Below are 26,228 nucleotides of genomic sequence, written 5' to 3' on the forward strand. Positions count from 1 at the left end.
AAACAGAGCAAGTGAAAAAGTAAATGTTTGTCCTCTCTCTATATTTTTTATTTCCTATATATTTTTAAAAACACATAGTATTTATTAAGATATAGGATGCAAAAGTTAAAGCACCCAAGTTACAGCCTACATTACACACACCAACACAGATCTTACATCCTCTAGCTCCTTCCATTTTTCTCCCAACAGAAAACTGTCTCTCCTGGAACCATAAGATTAAGTAAGAGTGCATCTTTTAAGATTCTGTTATAAAATAACTAAAATAATGAACTTCCTTGATGAAACACTACCATTTTTAGGAATAATAATAATGTTAAAAGTGTTTTTATTTCCTTATATCACACATAAGCCCTCTCATATACAGTTGCCACAGAAATGATAACGTCACTAAGGATGCCCCATTAAAAGTGGACCCTTCAAAAAAAAAAAAAAAGTGGACTCTTCAAAATATTTAAACATACCCTTTTAAAAGCCATTCATTGATGGGTGTGATTGATAAAAGCTGAAGAAAAAGCCATACTGCTGCTGGGAAGAATGCAAGTGTAAAGATCTGAATAAAAAGATGTAGTTTTATATGCACCAAAGCACTTGTCAGCTCCTGTGAAAATGAAGGACACAAAATAACATAGGTAAGAAAACTATTTCTGAAGAGAGATTGCTGCCAAAACAACATCACATGAATTAGGTTTCTTTTAATTGAGATACAGTTAACATACAATGTTGTACTAGTTTTAGGCATACAACACGATGATTCATTGTGTATACTGCAAAACGATCACCACAGTAAGTCTAGTTAATATCTATCAATTTGGAGTTATTTCAGAGCTAAAATTTTTTACCTGTAAGCATACGTATAAGAGATAGACTTTAAAAAAAAGAAACTCTTCACGGTAATTATATTTTTATATAAAACTTATGAAATATTCTCATTTCTTTCAAATACAATACACCATAACAATTTAGATTCATAAAATTCTGGAATACAGCTAAACTAACTACCTTAACACTAGCACAGATTTCAGAATTGCTGACACTATAAACACACACATGGGATGCTACAGAAAAACCCACACAAACTTTTTGGCTAACTCAAAAGAATAAAATCTTGTTTAAAAATTTTGGCAGGACCTAGCATTTTAATTAAATTTGAGACCCTTTATTCATTACACCACACCTGGCAAGGCCTCAACTTGGCAAGATGTTAATAATCTACACACAAATCATAATTTAAAAAAATTTTTTTCCCAATAATATTCTATAATTCCAAAGGGCTCTTTCCCCAAAATCTACTCACTAGATTTTTTTTAATGGGTCTAGTATTACCTTTTTATTATGTGAATACATGTAATACAAAATAAGAAAACTATAAACCGGTATTTTTTTAATCACTAGATTTCTCTGTTAATATTTACTGAATAGCAGAGCTCTCTGCCATGCTCTGGACTTGCCATTTTTATGAATGTTACCTCATTTAATCCTGACAACAACTCTTATTAGGAAGATATTATCTGAGGAGAACATTGAGACTGAGAGTGAATCAGAATCAAACCCATTTCTAGCAAGCTATCAAACCCATGCACGCCTGTTTCTACCAGCAAGTCACAGCACTGCCTCAAGAGGGAGAAGGTTTGCATGGAGACATGACATACCAGGAATACGCTGTGAGTCTCTCAGCTGGAAAAGGATGTAACAGTAAACTGGGATTTCAATATGTCCAAACTAACAAGCATTTACATTTGAATTTCTTTGAGTTATGTGGTTATTCAGAGGAAATGAAACAAATTCAGAAAGTAACAGAAAACATATAAAACACACAGTCTTTAAAACGCATTCAAAGATTCCACAGAGTCACTGATTATAAACTTAGCACTACAATGTCCCTCACCTTCCCTAGGTCAAGTTAAGTCATGAAGTGGCCTCAGAGACATTAGTCACCTCATGCGAGGAGCTGACTCATTGGAAAAGACTCTGATACTGGGAGGGATTGGGGGAAGGAGGAGAAGGGGACAACAGAGGATGAGATGGCTGGATGGCATCACCGACTCGATGGACGTGAGTCTGAGTGAACTCCGGGAGTTGGTGATGGACAGGGAGGCCTGGCGTGCTGCGATTCATGGGGTCGCAAAGAGTCGGACACGACTAAGCGACTGAACTGAACTGAACTGAACTGAAATAGTAGGTTAATGCATGCTCATTCACTGATCACCACTTTCTGCCATCTGTCTCAGCGGCTCCCACCCTTCATCTCTCTATGTGAACACACACTGGGAGACATGCAGATCCAATCTCAATGCATCTCTAAAGGCACAGGCATCTGTGGAACTTCAGGCAACCCGGATCTAACGGAGAACACACTGGGCCACCTGAAGCCACGCTGGGTGCCCACATCAGAGCTCACATAAAAGGGGCCATCTTACACCGAACCAGACGTTTCACCCCAGAAAAAACTTGAGCACCAGCAGCTGGAAGAATTCTCAGGAGTCTTGAAACCAAATCGCACTCAAACACACTCAGAGGGATTCTACAAATACCAAATAACTATCAGTGGGTTCTTATTTTTTAAAAAATTAAAATGACTAGCCAGAATGCAGTAAACAAAGGTATTGGTATACAGTTCTCATAGGAATATAAAACGCTTTAACTTTTCTGAAAAGTAATTTGGGAAAGTATCTCAAGGACTAAAATATCACTCATATTCCTGCATTTCAAAATGTTTTGGCTAGGCTTTTCACCTAAGGATATAAGAAGTGGTTACAAGCAATTATATATAGAAAGAACTGATAGTCACAGCATTATCTATTACACTAAAATCAGGAATCAACATATATGTCCAAAAGTGGGAGAATAACTAATAACTTAGGGTAGCAACAGAGTGTTAAGAGCTATTAGAAAATATGTTAAAACTGTGTAGACTACCCCAATGTTCATCGCAGCACTGTTTACAATAGCCAGGACATGAAAGCAACCTAGATGTCCATCAGCAGATGAATGGATAAGAAAGCTGTGGTACATATACACAATGGAGAATTACTCACCATTAAAAAGAATGCATTTGAATCAGTTCTAATGAGGTGGATGAAATTGGAGCCTATTATACAGAGTGAAGTAAGCCAAAAAGAAAAACACCAATACAGTATATTAACACATATATATGGAATTTGGACCATGAACTTCCAGATGTTCAAGCTTGTTTTAGAAAAGGAAGAGGAACCAGAAATCAAATTGCCAACATCCACTGCATCATCGAAAAAGCAAGAGACTTCCAGAAAAAAAGCTATTTCTGCTTTATTGACTATACCAAAGCCTTTGACTGTGTGGATCACATTAAACTGTGGGAAATTCTGAAAGAGATGGGAATACCAGAGCACCTGACCTGCGTCTTGAGAAACCTATATGCAGGTCAGGAAGCAACAGTTAGAACTGGACATGGAACAACGGACTGGTTCCAAATAGGAAAAGGAGTACGTCAAGGCTGTATACTGTCACCCTGCTTATTTAACTTATATGTAGAGTACATCATGAGAAATGCTGGGCTGGAAGAAGCACAAGCTGGAATCAAGACTGCCAGGAGAAATATGAATAACCTCAGATATGCAGATGACACCACCCTTATGGCAGATAGTGAAGAGGAACTAAAAAGCCTCTTGATGAAAGTGAAAGAGGAGAGTGAAAAAGTTGGGTTAAAGCTCAACATTCAGAAAACGAAGATCATGGCATCTGGTCCCATCATTTCATGGCAAATGGATGGGGAAACAATGTCAGACTCAATTTTTTTGGGCTCCAAAATCACTGCAGATGGTGACTGCAGCCATGAAATTAAAAGACGCTTACTCCTTGGAAGGAAAGTTATGACCAACCTAGACAGCATGTTGAAAAGCAGAGATATTACTTTGCCAACAAAGGTCTGTGTAGTCAAGGCTATGGTTTTTCCAGTGGTCATGTATGGATGTGAGAGTTGGACTGTGAAGAAAGCTGAGTGCTGAAGAATTGACGCTTTTGAACTGTGGTGTTGGAGAAGACTCTTGAGAGTCCCTTGGACTGCAAGGGGATCAAACCAGTCCATCCTAAAGGAGATCAGTCCTGGGTATTCATTGGAAGGACTGATGTTGAAGCTGAAACTCCAATACTTTGGCCACCTCATGGGAAGAGTTAACTCATTGGAAAGACCATAACGCTGGGAGGGGTTGGAGGCAGGAGGAGAAGGGGACGACAGAGGATGAGATGGCTGGATGGCATCACCAACTCTATGGACATGAGTTTGAATGAACTCCGGGAGTTGGTGATAGACAGGGAGGCCTGGCGTGCTGTGATTCATGGGGTCGCAAAGAGTCGGACACGACTGAGCGACTGAACTGAACTGAACTGATGGAATTTGGAAAGATGGTAACGATGACCCTATATGTGAGACATCAAAAGAGACACAGATGTATGGAACAGTCTTTTGGACTCTGTGGGAGAGGGTGAGGGTGGGATGATACGGGAGAATGGCATTGAAACATGTATATTATCATATGTGAAATAGATCGCCAGTCCAGGTTCGATGTATGATACAGGGCGCTCAGGGTTGGTGCACTGGGATGACCCTGAGGGATGGGATGGGGAGGGAGGTGGGAGGGGGGTTCAGGATGGGGAACACATGTACACTCATGGCTGATTGATGTCAACATATGGCAAAAACCACTACAATATTGTAAAGTAGCCTTCAATTAAAATAAATAATTAAAAAAAAATAAAGTCTAAAACATTTTAGAAAAAGCAAACAAACAAACAAACAAAATGTGTAGACCAGGATGTAGGAGTTCGCGAATCTCTTCCTACTTAACCAACAGGCATGTCATTGGCTCAACCTATGCAGACCAAACCTGGCAACTCATTACTTCAGTCAGCACCTGCCTCCTTTCTAGGTACCTGGACTATCTCTCATAATTCAAACTTTTACAAGTCGTCTGACCCAGAAATTCTACTTCAAGGAATTAATCCTTCACATGTATTATCAAATGTAGAAAATAACATATTTTTAAATTAGCCTTTGCAGAATGTTTATGATAGCAAAATGTCATAAGTTATACAAATGTCTATCAACAGAAGATGAGGAAATATGTCAAGACATATTCTTAAAATATAGTATTTTTCAACATTCAAAAAGAAACAAGGAGTTTTTTATGTGCTGATATGAAACAATCCCCAAGACATGTGTTTTGAGTAAAATAAGGTAAGGTGGCAAACAATATAAAATATCACAGTTTGACGGCGGGGGTGGGGGGGTACACATATGTTCATTTTACATAGAGTATCTCTGGAAAGAGATACAGAAACTGTTCACATTGGTTTCCTCCAGAGAAGAGAACTGAGTATTTAGTAGAGGGGTGAAAAGAATACTTCTCATCATAAATACACTTATATCTTTTGATTTACGTTCATAAAAGTGAATAAAATACAAATTATCTTATTTTCAAATATAAAGAAAAAGTAAAATATTAAATTACATGAAAAATTACCATTATACAATATAACATAGAAAAATAAAATTGTATATTGTGTATGTATGTGCATATTTATGCAAAAATATGTATACATATATATAATATATATACAATTTTAAAAAATTCTTTATTTTTAAAAGTCTCTACATACAAAACAAAGTTCCAAAGAATAGCACGGAGAAATAAGAAAGCCTTCCTCAGTGATCAATGCAAAGAAAGAGAGAAAAACAATAGGATGGGAAAGACTAGAGATCTCTTCAAGAAAATTAGAGATACCAAGGGGACATTTCATGCAAAGATGGGCACAATAAAGGACAGAAATGGTATGGACCTAACAGAAGCAGAAGATTTTAAGAAGAGGTGGCAAGAATACACAGAAGAACTGTACAAAAAAGACCTTCATGACCCAGATAACCACAATGGTGTGATCACTCACCTACAGCCAGACATCCTGGAATGCGAAGTCAAGTGGGCCTTAGGAAGCATCACTATGAACAAAGCTAGTGGAGGTGATGGAATTCCTGTTGAGCTATTTCAAATACTAAAAGACAATGCTGTGAAAGTGCTACACTCAATATGCCAGCAAATTTGGAAAACTCAGCAGTGGCCACAGGACTGGAAAAGTTCAGTTTTCATTCCAATCCCAAAGAAAGGCAATGCCAAAGAATGTGCAAATTACCACAAAATTGTACTCATCTCACACACTAGCAAAGTAATGCTCAAAATTCTCCAAGCCAGGCTTCAACAGTACTTGGACCGTGAAATTCCAGATGTTCCAGCTGTATTAAAAAAGGCAGAGGAACCAGAGATCAAATTGCCAACATCCACTGGATCAAAAAAAAAGCAAGAGAGTTCCAGAAAAACATCTACTTCTGCTTCATTGCCTACGCCAAAGCCTTTGACTGTGTGGATCACAACAAACTGTGGAACATTCTTAAAGAGATGGGCATACCAGACCACCTTACCTACCTCCTGAGAAATCTGTATGCAGGTCAAGAAGAAACACTTAGAACTGGACATGGAACAACAGAGTGGTTCCAAATCAGGAAAGGAGTATGTCAAGGCTATACATTGTCACCCTGCTTATATAACTTATTTGCAGAGTACATCATGAGAAACGCTGGAATCAAGATTGCCGGGAGAAACATCAATAACCTCAGATATGTAGATGACACCATCCTTATGGAAGAAAGTGAAGAAGAACTAAAGAGCCTCTTAATGAAAGTGAAAGAGGAGAGTGAAAGAAAAAGTTGGCTTAAAGCTCAACATTCAGTGCACTGGGATGACCCTGAGGGATGGGATGGGGAGGGAGTTGGGAGGGAGGGTCAGGATGGGGATGGCTGATTCATGTGAATGTATTGCAAAAACCACCACAATATTGTAAAGTAATAAAAAATTCTCAACATTCAGAAAACTAAGATCATGGCATCTGGTCCCATGATTTCATGGCAAATAGATAGGGAACCAATGGAACCAGTGATAGACTTTATGTTTTGGGGCTCCAAAATCACTGCAGATGGTGACTGCACCCTTGAAATTAAAAGATGCTTGCTCCTTGGAAGAAAAGCTATGACCAACCTAGACAGCATATTAAAAAACAGAGACATTACTTTGCCAACAAAGGTCCATCTAGTCAAAGCTTTGGTTTTTCCAGTAGACATGTATGGATGTGAGAGTTGGACTATAAAGAAAGCTGAGCACTGAAGAATTGATGCTTTTGAACTGTGGTGTTGGAGAAGACTCTTGAGAGTCCCTTGGACTGCAAGGAGATCCACCCAGTCCATCCTAAAGGAAATCAGTCCTGAATATTCATTGGAAGGACTGGTGCTGAAGCTGAAGCTCCAATACTTTGGCCACCTGATGTGAAGAACTGACTCATTTGAAAAGACCCTGATGCTGGGAAAGATTGAAGGCGGGAGAAGAAGGGGACGACAGAGGATGAGATGGTTGGATGGCATCACTGACTCAGTGGACATGAGTTTGAGCAAACTCCAGGAGTTGGTGATGAACAGGGAAGGCTGGCGTGCTGCAGTGTATGAGGTCACAAAGAGTCGGACATGACTGAGCAGCTGAAATGAACTGATATAAAAAATATGTCTAGGAAAAAAGGACTAAAATTCACACAACGTTAAGAGCAGTTATTTTTATTCTTTCTAATCTTTCTACATGAAGAAATACTACTTTTGGAATCATGAAAAAAGTTATAAAAAATGTAGTTAAAAAAATACAAGCTGACCTGATAAATGACGATTAGAAACAAGTGACACTGTATCAGACTAATGGAACAGTAAAGAAGCCAGCAAAATGAATCACAAGGGGCTGCTATGTTGGGTCATCAAGGTCTTCTTAACAACATGGAGTTAACAGACATGAAATGTTTCCAAGAAAAGATTCCAAGACTGTCACAAAAACCCAATGTTCTATATTTTTTGTATCTTCTTCATACAATCTTAAAGCTAAAATAAGGTAGCAGTGGAAAAGAAAAAGCAAGTAAACACTACAAAATTCAAAAGAGTATTACTCCAAACGTATCCGTATAGAATTTAGGGCCACATACTTAAATAAACACCATCATGAATAATTGAAAAGTTGATTTCGCATGACATTTTGTTTACTCACATGTAATACAGGTCGAATTCCATTAAAATAAACTTAAAGAGATACTCCACATACCGGGGCCTCACTGACAGCATCAAGAATTGCTTAAAAATCAGAGGCTCAGACTGGGATTTGGAAATATTTTCATTACATACCAATTTCCCTGCTAACCCTTATTTGACCTTTACTGGATTTGCTTTGAGAAGCAGCCTCATAGCTCTGGGCTGGATACAAGCAGCAGTAGCCTCAAGTTTAGAATTTGCTATAGTTACTTCTAAGCTAATAGGATTTTTGAAAAAATGATCTGTTTAGGAAAATAAGGAAAACTAAACATTTTAGTCTACTGGGGACCCTTCTCAGGCTCTGAGCTTCCTGTTCATCTTTGCTCCTCTCCCAGGCCAAGCACAAGTTTACAAGGCTGCAGGACCTGTGGTCATAAGCACGTCTGGGTACCTGTTTAAGTGAGATTGGTCCCGTTACAATCTCTTCAGTGACTAATCCTCTGAAACTGCAGGTCTGAAGCTAACTAAATATAAAATATATTTCAAATGTGACCATATTTCATAACTCTACAAAAGAAAGTTCAGAAACCATTTCAACAGGTATTTCACAAACTAGAAACCAAGAGTTATAAAACAAGATTTAGCATTAAATCTTTTTAGCATGAAGTATTAATACACAGTCCTTTATAATTATAATAAATGAACAAAACAAATTTTAGAATACACATCATTACCTCAACATATAAGTAATACTACATGAAATGTTCAAGATAAATCAAACTTGAGTGGGACCAATGTAAATGCTTGCAAATAGACTCAAGTTAATAATAATTTGCTGTCTCCTATGTGCAAAAATGCACTATTCCAGGACCTAGTAGGATAAAAAAAATAGTAGCCCCGGCTGATATTAATTTGATTATTAACTAAAACACAAGTAACATGAGATCAGATTGCTACCTCCTAACTTACAACTGTTCACTTGCTTGGGAAATTAGCAAGGCCTAGTGATGGTTTAACACTACATAATGATGCAATCTAGGGCATCTTAAGTTAAATGGATCTTGAAAATGACTTAATATTGTATTAGTTTGAAAAGGGCCCGTAATGGAGGAAGTGGCTTTGATGGCTGCTTAGATACCATGATAAAACACAGGATCCAGGCATTTCATCATCAGAGCCAAATTGGCTGGATGAAGGTTTCCTTGGTGCTTACAGAAGAATTTGGTCCTTAGAAAATGCTGGTAAGTATGACATTCTTCCTTCTTCAACTCCTGCATCCCACAGAGTTGGCTGCTTGACAGTATAGCATTAAGCAAGAAACTAAAGGAGTGAGAGAATCAAATCTTGCCAGATTTCCCAAGGCATAAAGAAAAACTGTTGGAGAAGGAAATGGCAACCCACTCCAGTATTCTTGCCTGGGAAATCCCATAGACAGAGGAGCCTGGAGGGACGCAGTCCACAGGGTTACAAAGAGTTGGAATCGACTTGGCAACTTCACAACAGAGAACAGCTGCAGACATTAAGCAGCCAGCAGGGGATGTAGTTAGAGCAATGTCTCAAGCACAGGGCTTGGGTGAGGCACCTGTTCCACAAAGAGAATCAGCCAAGGCCAGCAGGAAGACCTCCAGGGAAGAGCCATCCAGTACCACAGGAGTGGCAAGTATCTTTCTGTATCACTGGATCCCACATTTGAGAACCAAATGTAGAACTCAGGTGTTGACAGAGAAAGCCTGTGCCCGCCCCCCCAAGCACCAACCATAGTCCTCTCACATCAACATAACTTACAAAAACCAGAATGTAACCTATTTAGGAAATCTCATTCTAAGTCAGTTTCAAAAGAGCAAGTAATTAGTGACAATATTTCAAATTCTTGAGACAAAATTTCTCAGACATTACACAGGGGTCCCTTCTATATCAAAAATGCCCCATTGGTAAGATTTATACCAACTTGACAACTACAGAATACATAAATTTAGTCAGAGCATCTTTTTCCAAGTTGCTACTAGGATGGTCAAAAGTGAAGGTAACTAAATACAGTTTTTATTCAAAGCACACTTAAAAGAAAATTAAAATAAATACAAGCAAGATGTAATGTGGAAACAGAATTTTAAACCTATTTCCAAAAATGCCCCAAATCCTGACATAGTAAGAGTCCCTACCTACATATTACATATGAATAAGCATATCTTAGAATGACAACTTTACAAGCTCAACATAATTTCTTGAAAGGTAAATGGGTATTTTCTTCTTTTCTTCTTTTATTACAATTCAAAGGAGAATCATAAATTCTACTCATTCCTCTCTCGGATGTTAAAATATCTTGATTTGTTTAATTCTAAAAGAATCTCATATTCAAGGATAGCTAGATCAGTAAATAAAATTACCTGTGTGTGTTCATGATAGATGGTGGTTTAATGTGAAAAATTCCTGCATTTCAGTTAAAACATTCATTAATACGTTTATATATTAATATGTAATAGATATGCCATATTAATAGGTAATAGATATGCCAACAAAGAATATACTTAAAAAAAAAAAAACACAAAAATTAGTTAAAAACTATAAGCAGCAGCACTTGAGCAACACAAGTCCTAGAAGCTAAAGAAGATCCACAAGTTATGGAAACCTAACTAAACATCAGTGGCTCCAGAGTGCCCCAGCAGGGGCCACTACAGTGACCAACACAATCTGAGAAAGACCGGAAGTAGATGTTTCAGTTCACTGTATTAAAAACATAACCACTCTAACCACACCTTCCTTTGGTCTCCATGCCGCTGTCCAACTATAGTATAGTATCTATGATACGCAGTTACTAGGTACAAAACTCAAGTCCTTTGCAGAGGTGCAAGTCACTCTCTGTGACAGGGAAGCCTTCAGACTGTAAATACACATGGCTTTACAAAAGGAAACTGAAATTTCAAAGCAGTAAGCGCAAATTAAATTTTTCTCCCTGCTTTTCATGTGCCCCCATAGGTAACAGTACCTCTGTATTTAATGATAGTCCGCTGTTAAAGAATATTGTTGCGACAGCAATGTAGGAGACAGTTATTTCTGGCTTCAGTGGTCCTAAAGAGAGAGAAATGAGTCACTGTTAGATAAGCATTTCCGACAGGCATTTACTTGACACGAAAGAAGAATCCATTGGAGGAGAACAAACGGGACTTTAAATCTTGGTGTTGCCTCTACTGTACTAATGAGCTGACAGAGCTGAGTGTTCACTGTGAGGCAGCCTAACTCTGGACAGGATTTTCCGGAGGGCAAGGACCACGGCCGTCCAGTTCAGCACAGAATCCTCAGACCAGAAGAATGAAAATAAACACTGCTCTCACACAGGAGAGCAGACAGGCAGCATCCTTCTACATTAATTCTGATTTTATCTGCCACAGTATCTGTGCTTATATAACAATCAAAATTCTCCCCCACCAGCACCACCAAAAGAAGAAAATCAGTGGAAGAAGTCCCCTTCTTTTTAGCAAATATTATCTTATTTCTCCTAGGATATCAGAGATCAAACCTTATATTCATGCACGTTCAGTTCTGCCCGCGTGCACTCAGAGCACAAGTATTTATTGAGCACTTACTATATGAATAAGATAATGCATATAGAGTAGCAGAGTGTGTGTGTGTGCGCTTAGATGCTCAGTTATGTCTGACTCTTTGCAACCTCATGGACTCTAGCCCCGCCAGGCTCCTCTGTCCATGGGATTCTCCAGGCAAGAATACTGGAGTGAGTTGCCATGCCCTCCTTCAGGGGATCTTCCCAACCCAGGGATCGAACCCAGGTCTCCTGCACTGCAGGCGGATTCTTTACTGTCTCAGCCACCTGGGAAGCCCGAGTAGCAGAGTACTTAACAATATATTGTTAAGATTGCTAAGATTAAATTTTGCCAGGCCCCAGGAATACTGTGGTGAACTAGATAGGGCTGATCTTTCACCTCTGGAAAATCTTCTCTAGAGACAAAGTGGCACCACCCTAGACGTGCTAATACTATGGGTATAACAGGGACGACCCTAATATTTATTGATTGATTGATGTAGCTTATACACAATCAGGGGCTTCCCTGGTGGCTCAGTGGTAAAGAATCCAGCTGCCAAAGCAGGAGACACAAGTTCGATCCTTAGGTCAAGAAGATACCCTGGAGAAGGAAATGGCAACTGACTCCAGTATTCCTACCTGGAAATCCCATGGATAGAGGAGCCCGGCAGGCTACAGTCCACGGGGTTGCAAAAGAGCTGGTCGTGACATAGCGACTACACAACAAACAACAGCAGACACAATTGACTTGAAGACCTAATTCACTAACCAAAGGACAACGCTGCAATTCTGAGAAAGTGCCATTTTATCCCCATATAACAGTGGTTCTCCAGCTGTGGAAATTTTGTCACCCATGGACGTTTGGCAATGTTCTGAAACATTTTTTTGGGTTGTTATAACTCAGGGGGTAGGGTGCATTACTGACATCTAGTAGAGACCAGGAATTCTCCTAAACATCCCGGAGAATATTTTTTAGAATGATCATATCCAATGATATGAATTATCATATCCAAAATCAAACGTATCAGAATTATCATATCCAAAAATGTCAATAACAGTAGAAACTAACACAACATTCCAAAGCAAGTATACTCCAATAAAAAAAAGGGGAGTTCAAATGTATCTGTACTTCATTATTTCTTATACTGAAAACTAATTAAATAAATCCAAATAAATATTAGCAAAAAATTTTTTAAACATCAATAGTGCCAGGGTTGAGAAACCCTAGCACGGACCAACATTTTAAAATCTGAGATCACCTCATATTTTACATTTTATACAGCCCTCTTGCAGGAGGTTGAATAGTATCCCTCCAAAATGCATGTCTACTAGAACCTATGAAGCTAATTTGGAAATTGGGTCTTTGCAGATGTAATCAGGTTATTAATAAGTGGTCTAATTGGATTGGGGGGAGCTGTAATCCAGTGACTGGTATTCTGGTAAGTGGAGGCAACTCTGGATATGGTCACAAACAGAGGGAAGATGGCCTTGTGAAGACTGAGGCAAGGAACCAAGGACATCTGGTAACCACAAGCCAGGAGAAGCAAGGAAGAGCTCCTCCCTAGAGCATTCGGTGGGCAGACAGCCATGATCACATTTTGATGTCTGAATTCTGGAAAAAAAAAAAAAAAATTTCTGTTGTTTTTGCCACCCAGTCTGAGGAAATTGGTCGTGGCAGCGCTAGGGAATGAATACACTCCTGCAGAGCCGAACAACAGGACCAAAATCGTGCTTCCTCCGCTGCCTGCCACTCTCCACCATTCCTATAGGTACTGCTCAATGAAAAAGCCCAAGCTCAGGAAGAATCACCACTCAGTCAGTCAACAACATTTTACAAAAATATTTATTTATTTGTTTGGCTGCCCCAGGTCTTAGTTGCAGCACGTGGGTCTCAGTTCCCTGATCAGAAATGGAATCCAGGCTCCCTGCACTGGGAGCTCGGAGTCTTAGCCACCGGACCACCAAGGAAGTTCAGTCCACAAACCTTTTTTATGCTACTACAATGCTACGTTTTCAGAGAAGGCAATGGCACCCCACTCCAGTACTCTTGCCTGGAAAATCCCATGGACAGAGGAGCCTGGTAGGCTGCAGTCCATGGGGTTGCGAAGAGTCGGACACGACTGAGCGACTTCACTTTCACGTTTCACTTTCATGCATTGGAGAAGGAAACGGCAACACACTCCAGTGTTCTTGCCTGGAGAATCCCAGGGACGGGGGGAGCCTGGTGGGTTGCCGTCTATGGGGTCGCACAAAGTTGGACACGACTGAAGTGACTTAGCAGCAGCAGCAGCAGCAGTACATCAGTGAAAAAAAGAAACAAAGATCTCCTTCAACACTGTGATACATTATTTTAGATACCTGGCATTCACACAGATCATTTTGCTATGATCTGAGAAAAAAGGAGCAAAGGGAGAGGGCTGGTATAGAGGTGTTACACTTCAATGCAGTGAAAGAGTTTCAAAAAAGAAGTACATTTTTTTTTTCAACATACTTGTGAGTGAATCTGTCTCAGTCACTCACACTTTGGAATAATATTTCATCAAAGCTGAGGAAAGGTGATTCAGGAGCAGATTTGAAAGTCCAGGAATCGGGTTCACTTTGGAAGTAAATGCCTTCCAGGAATTTTTAATATCCTGTTTGTTTGCTTTTTAAAAAAACTCATATCATTTTTCTTTTCCTTCAATCCCAAGTGTTTTTTGAGATCTTTTCTTCTCAACTGTGCTTCTATCCACAGTGGTGACCCTGATTTTCTGTATATGATGGGTTATAGTTACCAGTATGGGCTTCTCTGGTAGCTCAGACAGTAAAGAATCTGCCTGCAACGTGGGAGATCCAGGTTTGATCCCTAGGTCAGAAAGATCCCTGGAGAAGGGAATGGCAACCCACTCCAGTATTCTTGCCTGGAGAATTCCATAGACAGAGGAGCCTGGCGGGCTACAGTCCATGGAGTCGCAAAGAGTCACACGACTGAGTAACTAAAACACATACACAGAGTTAACAGTATATTTGCAAGCGATAGCTAGGCAACATATCCAAAGACGCATCTCCATAGCAAGTACATGAAATGACTTGGACTGCATGTTTCTTTTGGGCAGCTAAAGCTTACTTTAGTTAGCCAACAACTGAATCTTTTAAAAAGCTAACTCTTCCCACACTCCAGACACATACACATATATAGACAAACATCATAACTATTAACCAATGGGCACAATTCAGTGGAATGATCCTTCACTTTGAATGTTTTAAATCCTAAAAACAATGTGTACTGGTTTTTTTTATTAGATGCAGATCTAAATAACTCTAATCCATGGAAGAACCTGGTGAGGCTATTCCAGGTCCACTGACAATGTACCATTTAAAGGGGAAGGAGGAATCAATTCTAATTTGGAGAAACCTAAAGCCCCTTTGAGACAGCTGCTAATGGATCGTCCACTGTGTGAATGAGGAACTAGAAGCTGGCAGGGCTGAAATTAAAAGCTGATAAATATTTGCACAGAGGTGAGAGTTGAAACTATGCTGTGGAATGATATTTGGCCTCTCTCCAAGGTCATGATTATATCTTCCAAGTCATGAATATAACCAGGTTCAGATCTTGCGATGGCTATAAAGAGCAAAGGAGAAATGTAAATTAGAACTTTTCCTTAAACGAAAGCAAAAAAAAAGAGGTTTATCAGTGAAAATGGGATGGGATGGCAACATCAAAAGAAAAACTAACCATAAAAACAGAGCAACTTTGGGACTTCAAACTCATATTTTATAAATATGAGAATGGGGGTGGGGAGATAGAAAATTATTTGGAATGCTTAAGAATGCAACGAACTATTATTTCATAAAACCTACTATCATCAAGTAAATTTCATTCCTAAACTTCATCTAAGGTGTTCTTGCTAATGTTCTTAAGTTTATGCAGGAGCATGTTTCTGGTTATGTTTTCTTAAAGGAAAAATGAAGCAATTTCTTTTTTAGAAGGTATGTCTTATTAATAGCAATAATTTCAGTTATAGATGCAAGTAGAAATAAGAAGCTTACTCTATACTTCCAAAGAAGCCTTTCTTTCCTAGAATGAATAGTACAGTGTTGAACTCTGGTAAACTCCAAGATGGGTAGAGCTCAGGGTGCCCCTGGGTTGAAATGCAACAGAATATCTACACCTGAAAATCGCACATTCACATCTCTCCTGGCTCTTCACGTTTAACTTTTTAATATATTTAAACATGAAATGTAACTGAGTAAAAAGAACGGAAAAGTAAGAATTAAATGATCTACGCTGGTATCTGTTCCACTTTTTCCATTGTGGAAAGTCATTCAACTTCTCTCACTTTAGCGTTCCCACCTCTGTAAATTTCCAGCCATATATAACTCACCCATTGGTTATATAGATTGCTTTTAAAGGGAGGTTACAGCAAAGATGTGATACTTTAAGTGTAGAAGTCCTACACTTCAAAACAGAGTGAGGTCATTAAGGTAGTGATCCAGGCAAAGATGAGGAGACCCTCTTAACAAGTTGAAAACAATCACAACTTCCTGCTGAAGAGAACAGAAAACTGTTCAACTGAAAATTTCTCAGTCAATGTGAGTGCATTCAAACTGTATATGAATTCCAGTGTACAGACCCAAAAATGAAACTTCTGACTACGAGGGACAAGCAAAAAGAGATGCTTTAGATCATTCTGTAGAGCACAAGAGGCCAGAACACTTTCAGCCACCATTCCTCTCCTGGGTCCTAGATTTTTGTTGTTTTAACTAATGGAGTCAAAGTGTTGTTTGGTACTATTCGGAAGTTTGTTTTTATTGAAGAAGATTTACAGGTGGGAAGGTCAATTGAAGATACTTGATACAAGAACTTATCCTGAGGGTCTGTATAACAAATCCCAAACATTTAACTTTTTTTTTTAGAAACAGTAACTTTTACACTTGGATATCTCTCTCAAAAAAAAAAAAAAATCACATGAGTACACAGTTGTCTAATATTAGCTGAATCTGCTCAGTTTATTTTGGGCTATAAAAATCAGAGTATGGAAAACGTCTTTATTACAGAGAGCCTTTCTTTATAATGGTTATTCATTTTTAATGATTTATTGCCAAGAATGGATTTATTGCCAAGAATGTATGGATGTTGCAACTGGTATGATATAACGGAAGTCCCGGTTCCCAGTCCTTCCTCTCCCCTGAGCTAGCTAACTTGACCTAGGGTGAGTCACCTGACCTCAGGTCTCAATACCTTCAGCTGTAAAAGAAACATGTTGGCTTAAAAGGATTTAAAGTTCCCTCTCAGCTCTTAATAGTCTCCTCTTTTATAATTAAACAAACTCTAGATTAATGGCATAGGGACTAGTGAAAATGGGAAACAATATTTCTAACATACAATAACCCCCAAAACTTCACTAAGTAGAATCTGAGGGAACAAGCAAGAATGCATCTCACACCTGTCACTGGGGGGAAGCCCTGGGAAAATGATTCAGCAGTCCACAACCCTCCATCCCACTGAGCAGCCCAGGAACGTAAGAGAAAAAGGAATTTGACCAAACCTAGTCTCTGCAGATCTCAACGTGGAGGATCATACATTACCTGTAACATCACCTTAACAATCAGCAAATCAGAGACCTAACACTGTAAGCTACAGACTCTGCAAGTGAAACGTACACCTGAGATCACCACAAAGATACTCTCTAACACTCTTCATACCCAGCAAGCTTCAGGGACAAGGGAACTGATTGGACAGAACCTGAATACTAGCCTTCACAAATTTCCCGAAAGCTCACAGAGAAACTATGTCAAAGGAGAAACTGGTATCTTCAGCAGGATAACCAGACCAACAGCTTTACTCTCACAGCTATACATCCTCCATATTGTGGACTACGTTGAACAGAAAAGGAAAGAACATAAAAGAAAAAGTTTTAATCTCTACTGTCTTTGTTCAAAAAATTATTTTTAAATGTTTTCTGAAGCTACCTCTAAATGGAGGTATTGAGGGCAGAGGGTAGAAGGAACCGCTGTTCCCCTGAGAGAGCATTTCATTCACTTTCATCATGTTTGAACAAAAAGGTACAAATAACTTCAAATAGCCTCCTGACTGTTCACTCTGGCATGAACATTGTGTGCTCACTTCCGTCCTTATCTGTCCCTGTGTGGCTGGTGTGTAAATAAGCATGAAATAAGCAATGAAATAAGCATGCTGTCAATAAGCATGAAAACTGCCAAACGAAGTCAAGCAGACAATGAACTAAAGAAATTCAATGAACATTTATGAAAAGTGAGACATGCTTGTCTAAGGGTGGGAGGAGGTGTGGTGGGACAGGAAAGGCTAATGCTATTTCCAGTCATTTCCACCAATGCCCATCCACACAGGACAAGGATTCCACTATTCAGAGATCTGGGTGTGATTTTTAAGCCCGCCTACATTTCCTTGCCAAAATACACAGCACACAGGGTCTAACACAGCCCGTATCTGTGAAACTGCTAAGTGTAGCAACTGTGCCGGCCGTACACGGAAGCAGTGAGTGCAACGTGTCAGTCGGCTTGGGAGTTTGTGGAGCGGCAGAACGGCAGGAAAACACCACTCTCCAACATGTGGGCCACCAAATCTGAGTTGGAAGAGGAAAGAGTATCCCTTTTTCTCCCCCCGCCGCCGGCCCGCCTTTCCTTTTTTAACGTGGGGGACGGGAGTGTCGAAAATGGACAAGGTAATGGTGTTCACTCCGATAGATAAGGAACTCCAGGCAACCTAGCGTCCCTTGGGATAGGATGCTACTTTGAAGGCAGGAGGGATAAGTTTCATTCTCGGTAACCTCACTGCTTGACACTAAGGATTCTCAATCCTTAGTCCGCGGCAAAGGCAACCTGCGTTCAAATTCCCTTGCCTCCTTCCTAGTTATAAATCCTCTCTGGGGCTGACAAATTGAAAAATCAGCTAAAAGGCCAAAAGACACCAAGGGCTGGTCAGTGCCCCTAAGAGAGGCAGACACTCCCCAATTCCTGTCTCCCTCTCCTGTCCAAGACTCGAAAATTAGTTCTGAAGTGGGAACCACGGCGGAGCATGCAGAGGTGGAGCACTTACCCCCATTCATCCCTATGGACGGCTCCAGCTTTGCTCCCGCGATCGCCAGTACTATTCCAATCATGAACCATTCTTTCCTCATTCTCTCCAGCAGCCTCATGTTTGTTAGGGTGGGTGGGTTTTGTTTATTTGCTTGGCTTTTTTTCTTTTTAAGCTACGGTCGCTTAATCCCCGGGGCTTCTCCACACTTTCCAAGCTCCCACCTGACATGCAGCAGAGCAAGTCAAATTGCTACTTGTAAATTAAAGACCAGGGGGTTGCTCCGGCGGCTTTGAGGAGGGCTGGGAGTAGTAGTATCCAGTGACAGGAAAGTCTCACTGAGCGCCGCCATCTCTACCGTACGGCCCCTAATAGAAGCACACACGAAACCGCGGCTCTAGCCGCGCCTCCCAAGCGCAAACGCTCAAAAGCGAACGTTTGGGCGAAAACGGCCGGCGCTGGCGATTAGGGAAGGAAAGCTGGCTGCCTGGTAGGGCTGACAAACTCGCCGCAGTCGAGACCTGAGGAACCTTAAAAATGACAGGGACGGGGAGTGACGTGAGGAGCCACAGCCTACTTGTTCTATCAAGGGTTCCAACAAACCCGCCCTGTAGGCACAGCAACCCGCCCTCTCGGAGTACATCTGCGGAAAGATTCTCTTTTGATTCGCCTTGAGCCTGCGGGAAGGGTCAGGGTGCTCTTGAGTCAGGGATTTCTCCGTAGGCAGCTGGAGCGGCGGGCTGCAGGGTTATTGGTGGCGAGCCTCTTCGAGACATTACGACGCTTCCTGGACGCCGGCGTTGACGTGTACGCTGGGGGAAGGGGAGGCAGCGCTCTGTCTCCGAGCTCTCGGCGCTTCAGGAGTTAGCCGAGCTCGTCAGCCGCCTGGGGAAAGCTGCGTCCCCGCAGCGGGGAAGCTTTAGCCTCGAGAAATGGGTTGAGGATTGGGCACCGAGCAGATGCCCACAGACAGAGGACCGACGCGTCCGGGAGGGCTTGCCAGAGCCCCAGGTCGGTCGCCCCCGGAAGGGCCCTCAGCCCCAACCCCCTTCGCCACTACCGGCCCGGGAGTGGGGACTTTGGAGGTTCAGCCCCGCTACCGGAGACCGGATCTCGAGCTCTCTCCCTGCCTCTCAACCAAGCTGACGAGGGTCAGAGTGGGCGTCTGAGCTGGCTTCTCTGAAGAGTGCAGGCTTTTGCTAGACCCCAGACCGTGCCCAACCATCATCAGAGCAACTGTGGGAAGAGGGTCAGGTTCGGCAAGGAAAAAGTGGTGAGCGACCGAGTTGGGGCGGGGGAGGGCGGGTCCTGCCTTCCATTGCCCCACGTGCAAGATTCTTTCCCTCCCCATTTCTCCCTTTAAGTGTTTTCTGATAAACAGTGACATTGCTAGTTTCATGAAAGGACTTCCTACTCGTAGACCCTGCAGGAATGTCAACTCCTTCGCTTATGCACCCCAATAAATAAATCAGGAAAATGCTGTGTTCTCACCAAGAACTCTGATCACTGGAAATGATTTTTAGTTGTAGTGGTTACCTAAAGGGAAAGAACACAAAGCACTGTGAATTCTGCATCAGGTTCCTATGGATACTGTAACATATACCTCAAAATGGAAGCCAGAAGTCCCAAATCAGGGTGTTGCCAAGGCCACACTTCCTTTGGAGCTTGTGAGGAGAAAATCCTTCCGTGTCTCTTATAGCCACTATTGGTTGTTGGCATTACTTGGCTTCCTTGGCTTATGGCCACAGCACTCCAGTCTCTGCATCTATTTTCACATTGGTGGCTGCTGTTGTGTATATCTCCTATAAAGACATTTGTCATCCCCTGGAGAAGGAAAAGGCAACCCACTCAAGTATTCTTGCAGAGAATTCCATGGACAGAAGAGCCTGGCAGGCTACAGTCTAGGGGGTTGCAAAGAGTTGGACACCACTGAGCAACTAACATACCAATAGGAGTCCACCTTACATTGTTCTCATGGACTTTATGTCTAATAAAATGGTAATAAAAACCTGTCCCATCAGGCTGTTAAAAAGATTCAGTGGTATAGTGTATATGTCCATTGCTTTGCATGGAAAAAATACTCATTCATTTATTCAAAAAAAATGTTTTTTGAGCTTCTACTTTGTGCTAGGCATTATTCTAGATACGGGTTGTTACAAGGAAAAGTAAGAGACAAGGTTTCAGCTTTCCTTGTGTGTTCCAATGACATAGAAAAGTAATATAAGTGCCATGATGATAATATAACAGGTCCAACCAGTGAGAGAGAATAACAAGGAAGCTACTTTGAGTGATCGGGGGAGGCCTTTATGAATGGGTGCAGTTTAAACAGACCCAAATGACAGGTGAATGTTCAGAATGCCTGTATTTGGGAGATGAGCACTTCAGGCAGGAGGAGCAACTGGTGAACAACCTTTGTAAAGGCCCTGAGGTGGGAATGATCTCGACATGTGTATTAGTCTCCTATTGCTGCTGTGACAAGTTAACTCAGTGGCTTAAAACAACATAAATTTAGTACCTCATAGTTTAGGGGTTCAGAAGTCCAAAATGGTTCTCACTGGGCTAAAATCAATATGTCCACAGGTCTGCATTCCTTTCTGGGTTTCTAGAGAATGTATTTCCTCTTCCTGTTTCTAAGGGTTACCTGCATTCCTTGACTTTAGGTTCCCTTCATCTTCAGAGTCCACAGTGGTCCTTCCAGTCTTCCTCATGATCAATCATTCCGCCACTGCCTCCTTCTTTTACTTACAGAGACCCTTCTGATTCCACTGGGCACACCCAGCTAATCCAGGGTAATGTTCCTATCTTGATTTAATTCTTAATCACAGTAACATAGTCACAGGTTCTGGGGATTAGAGTGTGGTCATCTTCAGGGGCCATTATTCTGCCTACGACAGCATGTTAAAGGAAGGAAGGCCAAAGGACTGTCATTCACTCTGCTGGGGAGCCAGAGGAGGCAGGGGCCCCAGCATCCAGATCATGGAAGTATTTGTAGACCAGGTAATAAAGTTTAGATTTTATTTAAGTGTGGAGGGAGGCTATAGGAAATGTTTTGTTTTTGTTGTTTAGTCGCTAAGTCATGTCTGACTCTTTGCAACACCAGAGTAGCCCAGTAACCTGCCAGGCTCTTCTGTCCAAGGGATTCTCCAGGCAAGAATACTCAAGTGGGTCGCCATGCCTTCCTCCAGGGGATCTTCCCCACCCAGAGATCAAACCCACATTTCTTGCATCTCATGCGACTAACACACACACACACTATTTGGGTGAATGTTGGTATCAATTTACGAAGATGAAAAAGATAGGGAAGAGCAGATTTAGTGAAGAAAATCAAAATTTATTTTGAGATAGCTTGAAGAGGGCTTGTTAGAGATTCAGATGGAGGGACTCCTGGCGGTCTAGTGGTTAGGACTTGGCACTTTCTCTGCCAGGGCCTGGGATTGAATCCCTGGTAGGGGAACTAAAATTTCACAAGCTGTACAGCACACCCCCCCAAAATAAAAAAGAAATAGGAAAGAAATTTAGGTGGAGGTCAGGCAGGTGACTAAGTAGTTCACAGAGAGCGATCAAGGCTAGAGAGAGACAAAAACGTAGGAGTCCTAGGAGTCTTTAAAGCCATACAATTGGATAAGATTTCCCAGAGAGACAGCGTGAACAGAAAAAAAGCCTTTAAATAAGGGACTGTGAGGCAAGTGTGTGTTTGTATGTGTTTGTCGCCCAGTCATGTCCAACTCTTTGTGACCCCATGGACGGTAGCCCACCAGGCTCCTCTGTCCATGGGATTCTCCAGGCAAGAATACTGGAGTGGATTGCCATGCCCTTCTCCAGGGGATCTTCCTGGCCCAGGGATTGAACCTGGGTCTCCAGCGTTGCAGGCAAATTCTTTAGCATTTGAGCTACCATCCAGAAATCTCACCCTCTTTCCAGAAATATGGCCTCACTCAATTCTGGCTTTATGTATCCTATACAATAAAAATGTAATAAAAAGGTACCTGGCAATGCACAGTAACAATTTAGTTGGTAGTGCTTAGTTCAGTAATCAATCCATGTAATTTATCACTGATGAATAATTGGTGAAAAGTATATAGGGTGTGGTAATATTATTTTATATTTTTCTTTTGAGAAGTTAAGTCATTTGTATTCTTTTAAACATTGGAAGTAATTACAAATTAAATGGAAACAAATCCATAATAACATTATCTTCAACATATTATGTAATCTTCCAACAAACATATATACGAGAGCAATTGGTTTGATCAGAAAATACTTTTACACTAGTGAATATTGTTGAGCTCCAAAATGTTACCATGAAAGGAAATGCTGTCTTATATTCCTGTACAGTATTCTAAATATAGCAAAGATAAAGATATATAGTAGCCTTGCCAATTACAGCAGAAAACTACCAATACATGCATAGTTTGAAAATATATCATAGCTAACTAGCTAATTTCCAAATAAATATCTAGCTAATTTCCAAATAAATATCTGGTAGTCCACTTCTCTGACCCTTGCTAAAATGCTTTATGGAGATAGTATTATTTTCTTCTTTGCTTTTGGCTTTCCTTAGAACAACTCACAGACTAAAATTAAAGTTATGAAAATTGCAACTTAAATATAGGAGGTCGTGTTTTACATCAGACTTGGAAGTATAACCAGGGACGGCGGAGCCTGGTGGGCTGCCGTCTATGGGGTCGCACGGAGTGGGACACGACTGGAGTGACTTAGCAGCAGCAGCAGCAGAAGTATAACCACTTCCATTTTCAGGGCACGGGAAATTTAGGCTCTTAGCTCCTATTGTCTTTGTGTTAATGAGACTGTGCTTGTAGAGTCCCTCAATTCAAATGCATTTCTAATCTCTTCACATTGATAGGCTCTGGGTTCGTCAGGTGAGGACAAAATGCCTCTGTCTTTCTTGAATCCATAGTGGGCAGATATGTCTCTTTGCAGAAGACCTGCTCTGGTGGTTAGTGAAAACTCTCCATCTAATAGTTTCTCAGTCTCTTAAGTGGAAATCCATCTCAGGAAATTAAGGACAGAGAGGAGAGTCAACAGCAGTGGATGATAAGAAGTTGGGAGGAACAGTAAATAATGGAAGGAAATGCAGCCGAAAGAGAGGGATCATTTCATGCTGTTAGATGACAAATCCACATCAGTGCAATTCTTACACCTATAAATATAGAAAAATGCTCATGTTGACAACTCTTCATCACACAATCTGTGTCATTAGTAAATGATGAAGGATAGATAGAGTAAAAGAAACAATAACCCAACACTCTGAATAGCAATATCATAGAAGCACTTGGAAAAACTAGCTCTGCTGAAAACAAAGACAAAACTTGGCACCTTTACCAAAGGACTGAGATAAAAAGGGAAAATTCAGAAGCACGTGTGTGTGGAACGTAGTATGAATAACAGTATGGATTTTGTTGCTTAAAATAAATATATAACTTTACCATATTATCAGAAAAAAATATATAATTACCATGCATCTTTTTAAAGCTATTGGTTTCCAGGGAAAAGATAGCTGCCTGCATTCCTGGAGGGCAGGTGAATAGATCATTTATAGAGTGAGTGTCCACTTCATATTCCTGAGAGAAATGCCTAACATATTAAAATTCTCCAGAGGGCAGTTTTTTCTCCTCCTAGAAAATTACACATAGCTTTATCTCTGAACATCTAAGATGGGACATCAACTGGAAGTATAAGTCCAATTAAAAAAGAGCAAAGATCTAAAAGAAAATTCAAGGACTTCTCTGGTGGTGCAATGGTTGAGCCCGCCTGCCAGTGTAGAGGACAAGGGTTTGATACCTGGTCCAAGAAGACCCCACTTGCCTCAGGGCAACTAAGCCCAGGTGCGACAGCTAAAAAGCCCTTGTGCCCTGGAGCCCGCGCTCCAGAACAAGAGAAGCCAGCGTGATGAGAAGCCCCACTCACCACAGAGAGAAAGCCCATGTGCAGCAACAGAGACCCAGCCCATCCAAAATACATAAATACTAACGTAAAAAAAAGAAATTCCGAGATCTAAGGCTCTGTGATGTGGAGACCTATGTGCTCTTCACTGGGTTCATGGAGCTCTCCAAAGCTGCAGTTTTCACAGACTTCATTATTTACTATAAAGTCTGTGGAATTATTATGGAATGGGTGGTTGGACCCATTCTTAGTGGCAAAACTCCCGATTCTCGTAGGCACAGGACCACCAAATGAAAGATTACAGCCTCCTTTGCAGCTAGTAAATGGGTATGTGACTAAGTTCCAGGAATAGAAGGCAGTTGGAAGCACCTGATTTCTAGGATGATTCTTACAGGAAGAGAATATTCACTTCTTTATACTCTTCTTGATGGTGGCAGTGCAGATGTAAAGGCTTAAAGACTGGCTGAGCAGCAAGACTGGGGCTTCCTGCAGCTGCCATAGTTTTTTTTAGACCACCTACTTCCAGATTGTATGTCTATACTGGAAAAACAAATTTCTATCTTGGTCATTACTGTTATAGTGAGCTTTCTATTGCTTACAGCTGAGAAAGGGAATATTTCCTGCCATACTAGTAAACAAAGTTATCATAGTCATCAGCAATTGCAGCCCTCCAATGGGAGCCAGTGAGCCCTGAGGGAACTCAGGGACAAGGAGTATACCTGCTATCTAGCAGCCATCAGACTGTGGCCACTACCTCCGATAAGCCCTGAGGAAGTCAGAAAGGAAAAACAGGATACTGGCCCCAGATAGCTGAGATGTATATCAAAGGAATGATTTCCGTGAGTCTGGACTTTTGCAACTTCCCTACACAGAAAAGCGCTAAATTCTTTAACTTGGGATATCTGGTTTTCTTTAACTCACAAAAAATACTTTTGAGGTTCAGACCACCTGCCCTTTTTTGCAAAGCTTCTTTATAACCTGGCTCCTCCCCACAACCCACCTCCTCGAGCACTACTCCCACTACCCTCAGGGTTACTTTAGATGCTGCCTCCTGAGCTTAAGTCCTAAAAATTTCTGCCGGATAAAATGTTGCTGCTGCTGCTGCTGCTAAGTCACTTCAGTTGTGTCCAACTCTGTGTGACCCCATAGAGGGCAGCCCACCAGGCTCCCCCGTCCCTGGGATTCTCCAGGCAAGAACACTGGAGTGGGTTGCCATTTCCTTCTCCAATGCATGAAAGTGAAAAGTGAAAGTGAAGTCGCTCAGTCGTGTCCGACTCTTAGCGACCCCATGGACTGCAGCCTGCCAGGCTCCTCCGTCCATGGGATTTTCCAGGCAAGAGTACTGGAGTGGGGTGCCATTGCCTTCTCCGGGATAAAGCATAGCTTTCAACTTTTAGGTTGTGTGTATTTTTTCGCTCAACATAAGCAAGCCTAATCTTCATTAATATGCCATGCATTTTTGAAAACTTGAAAGCCGTCATCTCTTGATCTAATGAGTGATCAAAAGATTAATTCCTGGGAATTCCATGGCAGTCCAGTGGTTAGGACTCCATGCTCTCACTGCGGAGGGCACCAGTTCAATCCCTGGTGGGGAAACTAAAGTCCCACAGCCGGCACGGCCAAAGGGAAAAAAAAAAATGCTAGCCTTCGCTAATGCTTAATTGATTGTT

The 26,228-nt window shown here is 41.1% G+C and overlaps 1 protein-coding gene across 9 annotated transcripts in view; it reads right to left on the reverse strand.

Annotated features, from left to right (window-relative positions):
- Positions 1-19,176, reverse strand: part of SLC10A7 (solute carrier family 10 member 7) — a 317,217-nt gene extending 298,041 nt beyond the window's left edge. Inside the window, exons 1-3 of one of the 9 annotated variants that reach the window (XM_070386620.1) lie at positions 18,676-19,013; positions 11,067-11,149; positions 462-598 (exon numbers count right to left, since the gene is read on the reverse strand). In XM_070386620.1, the coding sequence (XP_070242721.1) occupies positions 462-598; positions 11,067-11,149; positions 18,676-18,775 (320 nt within the window). In that variant the 5' untranslated portion in view covers positions 18,776-19,013. Of the gene's footprint in view, positions 1-461; positions 599-11,066; positions 11,150-18,675 lie in introns of all 9 variants that reach the window. The other 8 variants (XM_070386619.1, XM_070386625.1, XM_014477538.2 and 5 more) reach the window with 8 other exon arrangements.
- Between the last annotated feature and the right edge of the window lie 7,052 nt (positions 19,177-26,228).

This window comes from Bos mutus, chromosome 17 (assembly GCF_027580195.1).
Source record: "Bos mutus isolate GX-2022 chromosome 17, NWIPB_WYAK_1.1, whole genome shotgun sequence".
In the NCBI taxonomy this organism is placed as follows: domain Eukaryota; kingdom Metazoa; phylum Chordata; class Mammalia; order Artiodactyla; family Bovidae; genus Bos; species Bos mutus.